Source organism: Vitis vinifera, chromosome 5 (assembly GCF_030704535.1).
Source record: "Vitis vinifera cultivar Pinot Noir 40024 chromosome 5, ASM3070453v1".
Classification (NCBI taxonomy): domain Eukaryota; kingdom Viridiplantae; phylum Streptophyta; class Magnoliopsida; order Vitales; family Vitaceae; genus Vitis; species Vitis vinifera.
The window spans coordinates 2,075,473-2,094,844 of NC_081809.1; the positions used below are offsets into that span (position 1 = coordinate 2,075,473).

Genomic DNA, 19,372 nt, shown 5'->3' on the forward strand with positions numbered 1-19,372 from the left:
ATTATTAGCCAGTGCGATCACTGCATCCAGGTTCTATCCATTTTATTTAAACCTGTTTCAGGTCTCCCCTCCAGTACTTAAAAGTACTGAATTGCACTGAAAAGCAGCTAGGATTGGCTTTTTACCAAGGTGTTTTCCTTGTTAATAATCTACATCATTTTCCTTGTTCCAGTAAAGAGGGCAAATATTCTTAAAAAGCTTGGTTGTTTAATATGCGGATTTTGTGATATGATGTTTGTGAAAATAAAGCAGCTGCACTTGTATGCAACCAAAAAGAAAAGGGTCAGCACACCTGGTTTCTGGCTTTTTTTGTTCTGTGGGAAGTAGTTTTCTGCTCATTTAGACGAATAATGCTTCATAGCATGGACAAGAGGTGAGAAAGGCTTGAAGAATGGTTCCTCTTTGCTTTTTTTTGAACCAACTTGGAAAGGAAGAAATTGAGGAACCTTCAAAAGGGATTTAACACACAAACCCGTCTTTTAAAGAATTTGCAGCAGAAGCAACAAAAGCCTTTCCCATTTCTTATCAATCCTTCATGGAAGTATAGGCAAATGTTAGATCAAGTGTTCGAGTGAAGTTTTGCTTTCCATGTGTGAAAAGGCTTACATAAATACTGGGCCTAAAAATTATTGATTCCATGATCAACTAAGATGACAATGACAGTAGCAAAGGAAAAATATTGATGGTAGCATATAGATTATAGAATTAGACATTGGTATTCATTAAATAAACGAGGGGAAGATACCAGAACACTGCACAAGACTCCATCCCTCGGTTTCACAATTTGGGGAATCAAAGGGACCTGTGACCACCTAAGAAAAGAGGACATATTTTCTTGTATACAAATAGTTACAAAACCTTGCAGCTAGGGGCGAATATCTCATCCTACACACTATACAAAAACAATTAGCCTCGTTCAATTTGCAACTCTTCCTTATCTTCTCCCTTTAATTTACAAACAACAACAATAATAAAAATTAAAAAAAAAAAAAAAAAAAACTAGCCAACCAAGGCATGGTACTTTCATGGATCCTCTCTCATATCTGGCCTTTCTCCTGGCCTGCAAAGCCAGCTGAGCATCCCTCTCCCACTCAAATTCCCTGCAATCTGCTCCTTGCAATAAAGAAACCTTCTCCAGGTACTGGTCTGAGATCTTATATGCATCCAACTCCTCTTCCAGACCCTTTTTGTCTTCCTTGAACTCACCCCCATCCTTTCTTGTCTTGTCGAGCATGATCAGCTGCAGATGCTGTACCAGCTGGACCTTTGGCCCTTTCAGATGCCTCCTCTGAAGCATCAACAAGCTTCTTTACTTCTATCTCCACCCGCAAAGTCCCATACCTCTGCAATCTGTGACATGGGGAGGAAAAAAAACAAAAAACAAATACAACTGTCATATGGTTCACAGAACCAGTGAAAGGTTATACCATTAAGGCGTTCAAATGAATTTCAAATTTATCATTTTTGAAGCTATGCCAAACAAATTTTAGTTCACCTCAATGCTTGGGTATTAAAGCATATGCAGTTTTTGAACTAGGAGTAAATCCCACTGAGATCATACTGATAAGATGTCAAGATAGGAAATTAAATAAATTAGCTTAACTATTACTGTTTGTCTTCATTATTTAAGTTGAATCCTTAACCCACCAGGAACAAGCACCAACCAAGCCTGAGTTTTTTCTTTTTCTTTCTTTCTTTTTTTTTTTTCCTTTTTTGGGTCAATTAAATTGATTGTAACCAGGAAGCCAATTCACCAAGCTAGGGAAGCATGTAGCAGTACAAGTGATACAATAAGCTTACTTCAACTTTTCCTCTGCCTGAAGCAGCTGCTGCAGCATCCTAACTGCGGAAAGAGCAGCAGCAGCAAGTCTCTTCACCTCATCATTGGTGCTATTCTCTGTAACACTAGATCCCTTCTGTTGTACATCTTGCTGAAGATAAACTCTCTTCTTTGGCCCCAGGCCCATATAAATGTCATACACCTGTATCATAAAATTAAGGTAAAAGACAGAAGTCTGGCCAACCATTCCCAAATGAACAGGATAATCAGAAAATCCTCACAGTCGAAGTTCTGTTCACAGTTGAACTGGGTTTGTTTGTAAAAGATTTGAGCACCTTAACAGATACTCCTTTATTCATTTGCTCCCACACAGCATCTACCTGAGATTCTCTTTTTAGCAGAATGAAGTGGCTTGTCAGCTATCTTATGTGGCATTACTAATCCTTAGCTTTGATAATGAAAACATCAATAAAAAGAATTAAGTCTCAAGAAACAGCTTACACTCTTACCACTTTCTTCAGGTTGTGCCTCTGAGTTTGAAATAGCTGCAACTTCTTTGACAGTCTCCATTGATAACTTATTCTTCTTTTCCAAAGCACCTGAAACACATAGTTCAACCAGTAAAGAAGAGACGCAGAAACCACAATGAATACATAAGGCACCACAGTCAATGGGCCTACCTTGAAAATCAAAATTGTGAAAAGTTTGGGATGAACGGATTATTTTACCATATATTGCTTAAGAAGAAAAAAATATATTTTAGTGATTTATTTCAAAATATATATAAATTTACTTTTACAAATGGATGCTCTACACCCACATGCAAAATGGTCTACATTCTAAAATCATCTAATCATTTTGATTCTTAGGCTCTTACAGCCCAGGCAACTTGCAAGTTGAGGAGCACTGCGCCATAGGCCAGCCTAATAAGGAATCAAGGATCATCAAACTGTACACCACACCATGTCAGATATGTCGCATGTACACTAGAATTTTTGAGTAGCATTTTGGCAGACATATCTTTATGACCACCTAGAGCCTATTGCTTAACTAACTAGGCATCACCACACTACCACTACTTGGCTCACACCTAACATAGCAGAGTTGGAGGTCCACATTGGCAAAGCATTCTCTTTGCCAAATCTGGACACTTAAATTCTTATCCTTCAAAAGCTCAATTATCACAAGGATGTTGTCAATCATCCTTTCTCTTTCTCCAAAACAACACCACTGATTACAAGTTATAAGCTCCGTATCATACCCATCCTCATCCATCATCTTGCCCAAGACACCCTCCTTATCCTAATAAGCTTGTGACACAATAGACAATGCCCACATCAGCTATTGCAGAAAGTCTGTATCAGCTTATTGAAAAAAGAAGGAAGTCATAGTCTTTATAAGAAAATCAATAGAGGCACAGAAGGGGTAAGGTAAACGATATCAAGGATCCACAAATTGTTGTAAACTAGTATATCTATAATGTAAATCCTCTGTGGGATTGAACAGTAAAAAAGTGAAGGCTTAATATATGAATTTGAAGCAAACAGCATGCCAATTCAGATAACTGATTTATAGGCAAACAGAAGATATGGTAAACAGTTCCAATTCTTTGGTCATAGCCATTGAAGTCAACATTCGTCGATTGATATGCACACTTATGTGTGCTGCTTGCAACTCACAAGGGCAGAAAGGACCAAACTCCAGGGCTTGTGCAAAAGCTTTAATGGGTGTCTTCCGGGTCGGATCTTAAATGGGTCTATGAGGGCAATATTGTCCATCTACTATTCACTTCCTCATAAAGTAATTTTATAAAGGGGAAATGTTAAAGAGAATTTGTTAAATGGGCCTCCCAATCTCTCTCCACCCTGCATATATATTTTTTTAAATGACATATAAATATAAAAGGGCAAAAATATCCGCTTCTTCATTTCTTCTTTCCCTTCTTCCATTTCATTTTTTAAGAAAAAGAAAAAGAAAAAGAAAAAAAAAGTAGAGGTGGTGGTGGCGACCAAGGAGGACCACCATTGCCACTTTTTGTTTTCTTTTTTTACTTCATGAAGAGAGAAAGTGGAGGTAGGATTAGTTTCAGTGGAGCAAAGAACATAAGGATATTTTTATCCTTTTTTTTTTTTTTTTGATAGGTGAAAGCAATTATATTAAAAAGAGAAGAGTATACACAATGTATACAAGCAACCAAAAAAACAAAAAAGCGTGGAAACACAAAAATAAGCACCCACACCCTACAGAGTTCCTAACCAATCCACAAAATCAAGCATCGACATGGAGCCATCCCCAATATATAGTCTTACCCAATCCTAAAATAGATACAAAAACGAACTTTTAAAAAAATGAATAGAACATTCACAAGTCTCAAAAGCTCTCCTATTTTTCTCCCTCTAAATAATCCAAAAAAGACATAAAGGAACAACCTTTCAAGCCTTTTTCCTTTTTCTACCAACAAAAAAGCCTCCCCAACTCAAGAGCAAACCTCACACCGAGGAGTGCATCACCCACCATACACCAAATAAAGCAAAAATCAGCAGTCACGACTTATGAGCTTTCGGACATTGAAGAAGATATGTTAGGGAAGGAAGCAAATAAAATGGGTATATTTAGCATTGTCATATGAAAATTTATTTATCGATAATCCATAGATATTGTAGATTTCTTATATATATATATATGTGTGTGTGTGTGTGTGTGTGTAGAAGAGAAGAGGGATTGAAGAATAAAAGGTAAAAATTCTTCTTCTTGATTATTCTGCACAGAGAAATGTACATATATATATATATATATATATATATATATATACAAAAATCCAAAAACCTAAATTTAAGGACCTTCTCAACTCAATTACAACAAAATCTCATTGATTACAAGATTGCCTAATTCTCTATTTAGAATCACATCTTTATTAATTTCAATATTCCACAGTCCTCCTCAAGCTGCTAAATAGATGTTTTCCATTCCCAACTTGAATATACTTACTTGAAACTTTGTACTGCTTAAACATTTTGTGAGTATATCTACAAGTTGGCGGTCAGTGGATACATAAGGGGTACAAATCAATCCACTATCTAGTTTCTCTTTGATAAAATGCCTATCAATTTCTATGTGTTTCATTCCATCGTGTAGCATTGTATTATGTGCAATACTGATTGTAGATTTATTGTTGCATTAAAGTCTCATTGGCCTATCCCATTTCATCTTTAAATCTTCCAAAATAATTTTCAACCATAGTAGTTCACAGACTCCTTGGGCTAAATTATGTTTATGCACTAGATCTTGCTACCAAACTCTGTTTCTTATTTCTCTATGTCACCAAATTCCCACAATACCCAATAGTTGATCTTCTATCAAACACAAATCAAGCATAATCTGCATTTTTGTATGCTTCAAGTACTAGTCCCGAACTTCATTTAAACAGCATGTCATTTCCTAGAGGCCCCTTAAGGTACTGTAGTACACGATTAGCAGCTTGCAGATGAACCTCTTTTGGATTGTGCATAAATTGGCTAATCACACTCACAGTAGATGCTATATCCGGGCTCATTTTTGTATGCTTCAAGTACTAGTCCCGAACTTCATTTAAACAGCATGTCATTTCCTAGAGGCCCCTTAAGGTACTGTAGTACACGATTAGCAGCTTGCAGATGAACCTCTTTTGGATTGTGCATAAATTGGCTAATCACACTCACAGTAGATGCTATATCCGGGCTCGCGTGAGAGATATAAATGAGTCTTCCTACCAAACGTTGATGCATCTCTCTATCTACCACAATATCTTCCTCAGTCTCTCCAAGCTTATGATTAAGATCTATTGGTGTGCTTGTTGGTTTACACGTCAACTTCCCTGTTTCCCTGAGAAGGTCTATTACATATTCCTTGCTTTTAGTGCAAATAACAAGTCTGGATGTATCAACCAATCCATAACCAAGCCTCTTGCCACAAGTCCAACCTGTGGTTGGTGGAAACAATGTGATGACTTGGTTTGCCTCATGGATTGTGAATGTCGTTAACGAAGAACATGCAAGAGATGTCATTTATGTAGACACAACAAGAGACCTATGGATTGATTCACAATAAATTAAAGCATTAGAGGGTCAAAACATAGACTCTTACATCTTTGCCTCAAAATAAAAAAGCAATGGGATGCAAGTAGGCTTATAAAATTAAGCATAATCCAAATGGTGCCATTGAATGTTACAAGGTTCACTTAGTAGCTAAGGGTTATAATCAACAAGAAGAAATTGATTACCAAGAGACTTCCGCCCTAGTTGCTAAGCTCACAACCATGCATTGCTCACTTGCTATTGTTGCAATTCAAAATTGGCATCTTCACCAACTTGACATCAACAATGTTTTTCTTTAGGAAGACTTAGATGAAAAGATATACATGTAACTCCCACTAGAACTGAAAATATGGTTTACAAACTTCAAAATCCCTTTAGAACCTTAAGCAAGCTTCGTAACAATGGTTTGCCAAACTATCAACCACATCGATGTCTACAAGTTACAAGCAATCCAAGGCAAATTACTCCCTGTTCACTTAAGCTTCAAATAACTCCTTCACAATCATTCTTGTCTCTGTTGATGATATAATTATTGCAAGTAATTATATTGAAGGAATTAAGGTGATCAAGGAAAATCTACATGGAAATTTCACACTAAAAAATCTTGGAATCTTCAAGTACTTCCTCCACATTGAAGGGGCATGTTCCAACTTCTAAAAACGAGATTTATTTAAGTCAACAAAAATATACTCAAGAATTATTCAAAGGGTTTCGTCTCCTTGGAACATGTTCTTCATAAACTCCTATGGAGCCAACTCTGAAATTAAGTAAATAAAATGGAGAACCTTTGTTAGATGCTTCTTGTTATAGGCGTTTGATAGAAAGGTTGCTTTATCTCATAGATGCAATCAATGATATCACGCTCATCAGTAGAAGCAAAATATTGTGCAATGACTACCACTTGCTATTAGATTAATTGGTTACATTATTTACTTGCAGATTTTAGAGTTCAATACCCTCACCCAATGCATCTATATTGTGACAACAAGGCAGCTTTACAGATTGTTGCTAATCTAACTTTCCATGAACGAACTAAGCACATTGAAATTGATTGAAACATGGTTTGTGAAACGATTCAAAACAAAATTGTCTGTACTCAATTTGTTCGATCACAACGACAATCAGCTAATATTTTCATGAAATCTCTTGGTATAGATCTTCTCCATTGCTTGCTTTCTAAAATGGGTGTTCATGATCTCCAGATGCCATCTTGAAGGGTAGATATGGAAGATATGGAGTTGATTCTTTCCCTTGATTCTCCTTGAGCTTCTCCTTGATATCAACCCAGTATTTTATACTAATTTGTTTCTTTATTTCATTTATTTAGTTTCCTCCGTTTCCTTATTTCTTTCATTTAGTTTCCATGTATATACCTTTGTACGAATAGTATATAAACCAATGTAATCGTTTAGAAATTGATTTAGCAATTGAATATAATTGAAAGAGATCAACATGCTGTGAAGTTGAATGCGTTACCTGTACAATCTCTAACATCAAGCTCTTGGCAATTTGCAGGTCTCGTTTCTCCAATGGAATCAAGGATTCTTCCAGTGCCAAATAAGTGAAATCAATATTTGCAATGTAAGAAGACATCTCCACTGCACTAGTTACAAGAAGCAAATATATATATACTATGCCATCACTAGAATTGAGAATCAATAATTATTTATCTTTTCACTAGCAATGTGATAAAAAGACATTGTACTTTCAAAAACTCTTCCATCTAAATCCCCTGTAGACATGATTCAGCATAAACAATGCTTGTTTTAATGCAACAGGCATTTCCACTACAAGATTCAGAAACAAAAATAAAGTTCCAAACTACATCTATAAACAACATGACGGATCCAGGACCCAAGAAAATGGCATAGCAATTGATCAACTTTAGCATTTTGTGTTTGTTAGGAATCTTTTTTTTTTTTTGTGTCTTTTTGATAGGAAAACAAAAGCATATTATAGCTATAGGAGAAGATACAAGAAAGATGAGGTAAGGCACACTAAAGTATATAGGGAGTATACAAAAGGCGATGAGCAAAAAGAGAGATGAAAGAAGAGTACAACACCCACCCCCAATTAATTATCCCCTAAAAAATCAACCAAATTCATCATAGACATAGAAGACCCATCTAAATGAAGTATAATACCTTCCAGGAAATTATGCATTAAAGAGGATTTAGGCAATTTTTCCGAAAATTCCACATAAAGCATAATTGTTCTGAAATTATGCTAAAGATGAATATTGTGTTTAAAGATGTTGTATTTTCTTTATTTTGGAAGTTGTTTGAGGTTTTTAGGAATAAAATGTGAGTCTCTATGCATCTAGGACCCAAGAAAACGGCATAACAATTGATCAACTTTAGTAGTTTTAAGTCTATTAGAAATCTTGTGTTTAATGATGTTGTATTTTTGAGATTTTGGAAGTTCTTTGTGCTTTTTAGAAATAAAATTTGAGGTTGTATGGTTCACTTTGTTCAATCTCAAGCTTAACAGTTGATCAACAGAAGTCATAACTGGTCTAGCGTCCAACAAACCAATTGCTTCCAGCAGATAAGCACCATATTCCTTTAGACAATATGAATTCCATTATTTAGTACAACAATATGATCACCTTGGAAAGTACTGGATTTAACAAAGATCTTTCGCATCAAAAGAGCTTGTCCAGATGAGTCTCCACATGAGTCCAGCCAGTTCGGTTGCTCTTTTGATAACAATATCATAAACATGCATAAGCAAAATAAACCACTCTACCTCTCAAATAGAAAAGTACAATGATCTGAGGAGGTCATGGAGAAAAAACATTTCAGATGTCCAGCAAGTGAAAGGCCAACAAGGTATTCTCTGCATTTGCAAGAGCTAATGCCAAGAGCAACCTATGCAACAAAAATATCAGTTTTGAACTAACTATTACTAGCAAGGTAAAATGAATAGAACTCATTGAATTCATAGCCTTTAATTTTTATTTTATTTTTTTTGATAAGTGAATTCATCGCCTTTAATATATTTTACAAAATTATTATTCTTAGTTTTGATTAACTATGAATGGTATCTAAAAAAGTAGAATTGCTGATGCTCAATTTTGAGTTCTTACTGAATTCAATAGCAAACCAAGTGCACCTTCTCAAACACCACCATCATATGCTTTAACTGCAGAGTCATCCTCTTGAGTAAAATGAGGGAAAGAAAATCTTGGATTTTATTTTCATGCTGATCAAGTGTCCCGGGGACTCCACGTCACAACAGTAATAACATATGACTTTTTTTCTTTTTTTCTTTTTTTAAATTTTATTTTATTGCCTATCGTTTAAAAAAACATGATCCAGAACTCTCATAATCCTCCACTGTTTGCTGAGAAAAATAAGGAAATGATTAAAAACACACAGAAGCAAAGTTTGAACCTAGCATGTAACTATTTTCTTCCCCTATTAGCCAAAAGATCCAGTAAAAAAAAAATTAAAGATTTTTCCCATTACCCAAATCCCAAACTATGTCAAAAATCCTTTATTAAAAAGTGTAATTTTCCAACACTTTCTGGGCAAGAAAACAGAAAATAACATTTCTGGAAAATCCAGACTTCTGGAGAAAACAGAAATCTACCTGTTCCATCGTCACTGATGACAAGCAGCTTGAAAGCTCAGGTAATCAACAACTCATTGATTGGGAAGCTCCAAAACCAAAATGAACAATCAAAAATAGAAGCTGATCAGATCTTAAAAAAATCAGAGACAAAAAAAAAAAAAAAAAAAATCATAACCCTAGATTGAAAATGAAAGATGAGAGGGAAAGGGAGGCCACCATTTGAAGGACAAGAGAGAGAGTGAGAATTTGAACCCAACCCCATCAAACCACCTTCTCTTGGGTAGGTTTCCAAAACCAAGGGTTGTGGAGCTTCTCGAGGGTGACCTTATGAAGACGATACAAGTAAGAGCTAGATGTAGCTGTTGGTGAAGTTCCTGGCAACAGCTCTTGGTTTGCTTGCCAGCAGCAGCCCTTTGCAATTGGAGTGGCGAGTGCAGTTTCAGGTGGAAGATCTGCGACAGCTGAGTATGGACATAGGGTAGGAAACGTTGGGTATTTTTTTACTTGGGAAAATAAGGGTAATTTATATACCAAACAGAAGATGGCGCTTTTAAAGAGCACCAATGTTAAGCTCATCTTGAAATGACGTTCCAGAAGCGCCATTATCTCAAAATGTTATTGGTTCTTCCTATAAAGCACCAATATACAAGCATCAGCAATAATCATTTTTTAGTAATCAATTATCATGCTTTTTACAAGCACTAGGAAATCAAGTGTCATTAATTTAATTTTTTGTAGTAGCCTGCATAATACTTTTCTTGTGCAACACAAAATTCATATATTCGAGATTCATATCTAGATCCAAAACTACCACATATCAAAATTCAAACTCATCTCAAAGTGACAATCTGAAGATTATACTGGATGATTTCAAGCATGGTGACCAAATATTCATTTTAAACGACTGGTGTTGTACAAGTAGAAAGTCTGATGAATCAAGTAGCTATTTCCTATTTCACTTTCAGGTTGCCCAAGACATATGAGAAATGTGATTTGCTTCACTTGAGGTCTCCTAGGTACTTTCAGTGAGGGATATTCTACGGAGTTGGCATGTAATTAAATTCATAAGAAGGAATGAAGAAAGGCTCATATGAGATTATTGTGGTGCCTTGGAAAACAGTGTCAGTCAATTTTTGAAAAGAATAAAAACATATGACAGCAAGCTTGCTGAATCTAATTTGTGATCTGGGCATGTGGATTGAAACGCATTTGAAGAGTAGGAGACAGTTTTAAGCTTCATTGATAGTTTGGGTAGGTTATGGCGTTAAGGGGTTCTTTGCCCTGTGTTGAGGATGCTTCCCTTTTTTTGCCTTTGATTTTGTGTGCGCTTTGGTTTGGGTAATCCTTGTCTGCGCTCAATATACTCGTGCAACCTTATGGCATTCTTTAGCAAATTTACTAATAAGAGCTGCTACCCTTGATAAGGGTAGGATTTCCATATAACCGGGGAATCCTTGTTTCTCTACCTCTCATGCAATACTTGATTGTTCAAGCCAGTTTATTAGATCTTATGTTAATGACAAATGAAAAACCAATTGATCATAACAACAGGTTATCTTTACCTTCCCAAATGTATCATGCAATCCATCCTCAACAACAAAGTAAAAAGTTTTGAGTCCAAACGGGATTCAAGCTATCATTCACAACCTGAAAGCATAAAAAAAAAAAAAACCAAAAATTAAGTAAACCCATAATCTGCATAGTGAGATAAAGTTACTTCCAATATAAGAATTTCAGGACACAACATTTATGCAAGAGCTCAGGTGACTTCCCATTCAACACCTATGGGTGTCATCTCCTTTTAAGTGTTTGTGCATTATGATGCCCCACAGGTCCAAGGAAAAAAAAAAGAAGCAAAGCTTCTTCAAAATAGAAAGTAGAAGCACCTTTAGAATACTCCCAACATAAAAGAAAAACCAAAAGAATCTCAGCTAGGACAGTCAAACCCTTACCCTAGTTTTGCTCCTAGTAACTAATTTTTTCAAGATAAGTAAAGCATAGAGATCTCTTTTCCCATTAGACATACCACAGGTAACACTTCTGCAGATATCACCTTAAGAATCTCCACTTGTAAGAATCTCCAAGGATGTCATTGAAAATTAAGGGGCAAAAGGGTTGGCAAACCCATTCTCCATGCTAAAAGGAACATAGAAAAGCTCTGGTGCACAAAAATGAAAACCAAATGAATAAAAAAGCTGAGACAATTTTTTTTTTGATAAGTAAGCAAAGATATTGTATTAAAAAGAGACGCTAAAATAGCAGCTCAAGATATATAAGAACAAGATACAGTCACCCCCTTACAATTGTAACCAAAAAGAAAACTGTCCAAACAAGATGTACAAAAAAAAAAAAAACAGCACCCCCCCACCCCCAACAAGAACTCATCCAATCAATGAAATCTATTAACGTCGAAAGACCATCTTCTATAGACAGTTTGGTCTCCGACCAAAGTGAAAAAACAAAAGAAGTTTTCAGTTTTTGCACCCCATCTTTAAAGGCAATTCTGTTTCTAGTCTTTCAAACAGACCAAAACAAGCACAGAGGGCCTGCTTTTCACACTGTTCTGCGCTTTTTGCCCACCCAAGCTTCATCCTAACCCAAAAAGGGTCTCCCTTACTAAAGAAGGGAACACCCAACACACACCGAATAGGGTAAAAAACAGTTTCCACACCTCCCTCGTTGTTTTGCAATGGAGGAGAAGATGGTCAATAGACTCCTCATAAACTTGGCACAAAAAGCATCTATTTACTAAAGCCCATCCTCTCTTTTGAATTTGGTCTAAAATTAGAATTTTTCCAATGAGGCTTCTCAAGCAAAGAAACTAATTTTTTCCTACACCCAAGAGTTCCAGATTATCTTCATTGGGAAGCACACTGATGAATTAGGCTCTAAGACTTTGTAAAGGGGCTTTATTGAAAAGTTGTCATCTTTGGACTCCAACCACCTCACCCCATCCTCCTCATCCAACATCACTTTTTCCCCACACAATTGCCCCAGCAGGTTCTCCACCTCATCCAGCTCCCAATCATTGAAAAGCTTAGTAAAACCAGGGTTCCAACTCTCCACCCCCCACCCTTTTCCCCACTTGCTAAAACAGTCCATAAATCACTTACCTAAGCCTGGCTGCAGCTAACGCAGATAAGAAGGGGAAAGAATCCCACAACAGTGAGGTTCCACACCACTTGTCCTTCTAAAAGCTCACCCTTGGGCCATTACCCACCACAAAAGATATTCTAGAGCTAACAAGGTAGCTAAGTTTCCTAATTTATTTCCACAACCCTACTTCATGCCCCTCCCTAACCTCATGGGGGCACCACCCACCTTGATCCTCCACATATTTCCCCCTTATAACCTGGTTCCAAAAAGTCTCCATTTCATTTGCAAAACGTCACGTCCATTTACCAAGGAAAGTCTTGTTGAGCGTAGCAACACTCTTAACCCTCAACCCCCTTTTACTTTTATGTGAACAAACTGTTGACCACCTCACTAAATGAGGTTTTCGCTCAAGAGCTGCACCTCCCCAAATAAAATCCCTCTAAATCTTCTCCAATCTCATTTTAACCACTTTTGGAAAATGGAGGTTGGACATAAAATAAATAGGCAGGTTGGACAAGGCACTACAAATCAATGTAATTCTCCCACTCTTAGAGATATATTGTCGCTTCCACATGGCCAACCTTTTGCGGAATATTTCCTCAATACCATCCCAAGCTGCCACGGAGTTAAAAGAAGCCCCCAAAGGCATCCCAAAGTAATTAGAAGGTAAACTACCCACCTTGCAGCCCAGCTCACAAACCAAATCATCCACGTTCTCCATCCTTCCCACAAGGATCAGCTCACTTTTATCCAAATTAACCTTCAAACAAGAGATTGCCTCAAATTAACCTTCAAAAAAAGTGAGTCAATTGAAACAAATAAGAAATAAATGTTTTGGATATCATCACCAACTATCTTGCCTAAAAGAGCTTCATGTCACATAAAGGATCACATCGAAATTGTTGATGCAAAGTTCTAAGGTTCATAACAGAGCCATCTAGATCATGACACTTAAGTCATTGGTAGATGAACTGCAATAATTTCAACTTGTACCAATTAGCACAAAAAAAAAAACATAGGAACCCTCATTTCAACAAAAAACAAATATTTATAAAATAGACACATAGTAGACCCACAGGATGCATGAAGTAAAATCTAAAAACAGGAGAATTGATGGATGAGAAAGTTGGTTGACATTATAAACCATAAATAAAGCCTCAAATGCATATTGTCTATGATTATAATAGCAAAAAAAAATACAAAAGGTAGATAATTATGTTCAATGAAAGCGACAATCTACCATAGTTATAGGAAATACTTCAACCCAATGTCCACATTAGTCTCAATCACCATGAAAATTTTTCCAATACTCATCATCAAGTTGTATCAATAATCTTCCTCGAGAGAGATAAAAAGAAAGCGATTTGCATTGAGAGAGATAAAAAGAAACAATATGATTGAAGGGTGTGTGTAGGCCTAAGTATGCACACTCATCCTCTCTCCTTAACCAATATGATTGTAAAACTAGTCATATACTTTTTTTCCTTTCTTTTTTCTTTTTTGAAAAGTACCTCATCTACTATGAAACATTATTATTAATATAAATACTCCCCAAATGATATGAGGCAAAAGTACATCCATATCCAATTTGGGAAACAAATGATAGCTCTAACAATTCAAATTCCAAACCAATATTATTGGTTCCAACCTCATCTCAAATCCATGAAAGTAGGGGCATGGCTCTTACCTTTTTTTCAATAATTGAGAAATTTAAAACCATTTATCACTAATACTACTGTGATGTTGGTAAAATAACTAAAAAAATATAAAAATATAAACTCCCAAAGTCGCCTCAATTTTTTCTTAACCTGAATTTGCATGTTCGTATCATATAATTCTTCAACCTATCTATAAGGATTAGACAAAAACTGACAAAAGGTTAGAAACCCTATAAAATCAGGGTAAAAAACTAACTAGGAAATTGCTTCAGATGAGTAGGAATAATTAATAAATAGTATGAAACTTGAGATAGCTGAAGACCAAAAATATTGCACCAACATGGAGTCTTATGTCTTAGGTGGAATCTTCCATTTCATTTGTAGGAACCATAATAAATTTAAAAGAAAGTTAACTACAAACAAAAATAGGAATCAGAATCCCTAGAAATAAAAATTGAGACCCCAAGAGAAGTACCCTTGAGAATCCTAGCAAATAGCTTCCCAACCAATAGAATCAAACTAACAGAACATTGCTCTTGTTAAACGTACCTAGTCCAAAGCGTCGATCCCACAAAAATCTCTCTATTGTCCAGAGTGTCCTCTTCCTTCCACCGACTCAACTTCTTGCCAGAAACCTTTAGTTTCAGTTATCTTATTCCGGGTTATATCCAAAACTATAATTTAATATAACACAATAAAGAAAATTAAAGTGCAATAACCTAAATCTAAAGGCTTTGGAACTTTATGAAATTGTTTCGACTGTCTCTTACCTCTGCAAATTGCAATTCAGGAAAGCCCAGTGTCGGATTTTACATGAATCTCCCATTGAAGCCCAAAACGTACCCAATTTCGACATCTTCGATTAAACCCTATAAATGATTAATTAAAAACCCTGTAGACCCCCATTTTGGGGGCTCATTTTTCTCACTTTTCTGCAGACTTTTCTTACCAGGTGGAGGGCTCTCAAGGAGCCACGTGTTGATTCATGGTTGGCTGGTGAGGAATCAGGCTAGTGGTTTGGAGAACCAAAGAGGGTTGGACACGTATGAGAGTATATTCTGGGGTGGTTTGAAAGAAATGAAAAAAAAAAAAAAAAGTTGCAGGCGGTTGCAAAGGAAGGAGGAGCGTATTTTGTTTGTTAAGAGAGAGATGCGATATTTTTTCTGGGCTGGTTACAGGGAGGTGAGGAGGATTTGGTTGCTGTTATATAGAGATATTGAGATACTTGGGGGAAGAAAAGCCTGAGCTGAGAGGAGAAAGACAGAACTGTGAGAGGAAAGAACAAAGTAGAGAATTACAAGAGGAGCAAAAGCACAGCTGGAAGCTAACCCACTCTTGGCTTGAAAGAAGCATTCCAGGTATGATCATTCGTGAGTTCCTTATTTCTCATTTCCACCTTGATTAACTCTCACTTTCAGTATTTCTTATGAGTATTTGGTTTATTGATTGGTGTGGATATTATAGGCCACTCGTTAGTTTTGTGGGGCTCTGGGTATGCATGCTCTGTTTTTAGATTTATTTTTGCTGTTTTTGACTTCTCTTGAAAATATCTGATGTTGTATTCCTTCCCATAACTTGATCAAAACTATGCTTTCATTTCCTCCGGATTCCACTACTCAAAGCTCTTTGACGATCCATGGCATAGAGCTAAGCTTATACTCTGTTTTTATTATGTTTTCTTTCTTCCCTGGTTATTGCACTGTTTCTTGTTGAGGGTGGAGTGTTGTCTGCAATAACCAAGCTGTTGGGATTCAATGAGTGTGGTCATGAGGGGAAATGAACTCAATAGGGGATTTCTGTGATTGTATCTGTGCTTCAATCTATTGGTTCAAAATGGTGGCCACGGAATTGCATTGGAGTTTTGTGTTCGTGTTTGGTTTGCCATCTGGGTCTGATAAGATATATGCTGGTAGTGAAGATGAGAATGAGGATTTGAGACATCTCATTTTTTTCCTAGAATTCTTAGTGACTGCAGCCAGTTCAGTTAGGCATGGGGAAGGAAAAGCAAGTTCTGTAGGTTTCGATACACGGACAGTCAGAAAGGTCATGGCATGTACTCCATTCGGTGAAGGCTTTGGTGTCGATACCTCGCGCTCCTGGTGTTTCACGTAGTTGTTGAATAGATGGACACGCGATCTCAACCCACAAAGGTTCTTGATTCAATCGTTATACCTACAAAAGGCATCCAGACAGGGTGTTCGGACGTACCCTCCGATGGTTTTGTTAGCCATGGTTAGAGAGAGAGATATAAATCAGTTGGCCTTTTTCTAGGTATCAGGAGGTTACCTTCCTCTTCGTGTGAAGGTTTATATATAGTGTTAGGAGTATTGTTCCTCTCATTAATGGTGAGGAGATATTTTATGTTTGTCATAATGACATTCGGAGGCAGCATGGTCATCACCACCCTACTGGCGGCTGTCAAAAACCGTGGTAGGTGATGCTACTGTTAGAGATCGTGGGAAGTGATCATGTAGAATGATCGTGAGAAGTGACTTGTTGTCACCTCAACTCGTCCTTTCACTCTGTAGGTGATAGGACGTGGGCCATGGCTGGTTTGTTGCGATAGCGTGTAAGACTCGCTTTACTTTAGTCAATGATCCGGACAATTATATCCGGATAGCCATGCTGGTTATCCGGATGTATTGTGGAGCGGACGTATTTATGGAAGCCGTCCGGATGTCTATGCTTTGTAAGCGTCGTTTGCTCTTCCTTGAGGCAGTCCGGATATAAAAAGTGCGCCATGTGTGCTTTATAGGAAGGTCCGGATGAGGGTGACCCGGATGACAATGCGTGTCATGCGTCACTGTAAGAAACGTGTCACTGCAAGATGCGTGTCACGTGTCCTCAGAGGGTGGGGTCCCTACATTGGGGTCATCCATTTAGATGAAGGACGGGGGCTTTTTTCATTTTTTTCACTCTTCAGTTTTTAGAAATGCAAAGAATGATGAGAGCTTGATTATGCAAGGTTTCTATTCCGGTTTTATTACCTGCAGAATTGGGTGTTTATATTATGACAGTATCACAGCATTTGTCATCAATTGGAATCCAAGAGTTCTCAATGCAGGCCGATAAGTTGTTGCCTTTGGGGGATCTCACTGGGATGACGATGCGGATACTCATGCGCTGTAAATGCAAGAAGTCTAAGAGGGGCAAAGGCTGCCATCCATGCTCTTGATAATGAGAATTTCCGGACTTTTCTCAATAGTACGGTAATTTAAAAAAGTTATGCTTAAATTATTGTAGTAGAAGAAGTTTGTGGACCCCGCATTTCGCGCTCGCTCAATGCGTTTCCCACTCGAATGGGCGAAACTCGATTTTTTATTTTATTTGAAAAATGATTTTTATTGATTAAGAAAATGACTTGGAGTCGCCACTTATTTTTTGTTTTATTTTTAAAGGGTAAACAAAATAAGAAAGAAAAACCCTAAGTGTGACTCCTTATTTTGGAAAAGGCGGTCTGTGAAAAACCGAATCGGGTTCGGGGGTCAGGTTACTTATCGGGAAGGTACGGTAAAGACCGTGCACCCCTCTAAGTCCCTAAAGTCGGGTCTCTACTAATGAGATGAAGCTGACGTGGCAGTCAACAAGAAAATCGATGAATACTCAAATCGATCATGCACAATATGAGAAGCAAAGCATGTATAAAGAATGAGCAAAATGTGAATAGATGCGTACCTGGGCGGCAATCACGAATGCGCAATCATGAAACAGGGTTAGTGAGCAATGAACAAGATATAATTAAGCGCATATCAAGGAACAGAATAAACCAATCATACATGGCAAATAAATTAGTCAAACAATCAATTAGTCGTGAAGTAACGTATGTAGGGCCCCCACCAAAGCCCGTTTATTTTTGCATGAATTAATTCCATAAATTCCATTATTCGGAATTACGGAATTTAATTCTTGCTTATTTTAAATCATTTTAAAATCATGAAAAAATTCGAAAGCTGCTCGCCGAAAAGAAAATGGCGGCCAAATTTTATTGAAATTGAGACTCTTAGGTGATCCTGAAAATTCTAAGGATGAAAGATGAGAAAATTGGAATTACTTGAAAATCAGAATTTTGAGAAAGATATTTACAAAATGGGGTTTGAGAAAACCTTTTCAAAATCAAATAAAAAGAAAACCAAGAATGTCACGTGGCCCAAAGGTGGCCCATACTAAAGATGGCCAATGCATGGCCTGGTAGGGATAGGGCCCAGTTGACTTGTGCATGCTAGGGCTGCTGATAGACACTGCCTGCAGGTCCCATACCAACAAGTCCAAGTTCCGAGTGGAGCCATTGGGAATTCCAGGTGCTTTTCTGACTGGTCACGTGACTCAGTGAGTCTGGATGGTGCATCAAATAGACTGAACTGCAGAATTGACTCGGTCCTATTCCTCACTGCTTTTCCTAAGCAGTTTATCTTCAACTTGCTTCATCAAATCATTTATTTCATGTCGTTTTGCTTGCTGATCTCGAAGCAACCTTTTAGTCTCGGCACGAGCATGTCCGTGAGCATGGAGGGTAACATAGAAAATGCCTCATTACCCATCTCAATCACCCCATGGACAACATCCTGCTCATATGGATCAGCAGGGAAGACACGTAGTTCCTCGAGCAAAGGACAGCTAGATCCAACAGCTTCCAGCCCTTTGTCTTCTACTGTATCCAGAACCCAAAGACGCTGTAGATTTGGACAGTGGGCAAGAAGCTTAGCAAGTTCACCACTTTGCAGAGCAACATCACTCAAATTCAAGAACGTCAAATTCATGCAGGCAGGGTATAGAACTGAGAGATACAGTGGAGTAGCTTCCCACAAACCAGAGAGAGTATTTAGATTCTTGCAGTTGTTGAATGCACTTTCAAGCTCTGCATACTGGCGGGTTGTGAGCTCTTGATGGAAGGACCCAGTACCAAGCTCTGTCAGTTGAGGAGCACACTCAAGCAACCTCTGTAATTGTTCCAGGGTGATATTCTTGTTAACCTTCAAGAATTTTAAAGATCTACACCTACTCACTAGTTTCTCAAGAGCATCAAAAGAGACATCACTGCTCAGATTCGCAAAATTTAGCACTTCCTGTGACGTGAAGTTTTCGGGAAAGCAACTTAACCAACCCCCACCAAGGTCATCAATGCCATTCTCCTGTATGTCAAGCTCCGTCATATTCTTGCAATGAGTAGCAATGGCGGCACTGACGATTGA

The 19,372-nt window shown here is 37.4% G+C and overlaps 1 protein-coding gene and 1 pseudogene across 1 annotated transcript; both read right to left on the bottom strand.

Annotated features, from left to right (window-relative positions):
- Positions 1–697: 697 nt before the first annotated feature.
- LOC132253761 (uncharacterized) lies at positions 698–15,614 on the bottom strand (annotated as a pseudogene).
- A 3,002-nt stretch (positions 15,615–18,616) lies between these two features.
- Positions 18,617–19,333, bottom strand: LOC104879269 (protein TRANSPORT INHIBITOR RESPONSE 1-like). Its single transcript, XM_010651722.1, has one exon. The coding sequence runs from the start codon at positions 19,331–19,333 to the stop codon at positions 18,617–18,619; it is 717 nt and encodes a 238-aa protein (XP_010650024.1).
- Between the last annotated feature and the right edge of the window lie 39 nt (positions 19,334–19,372).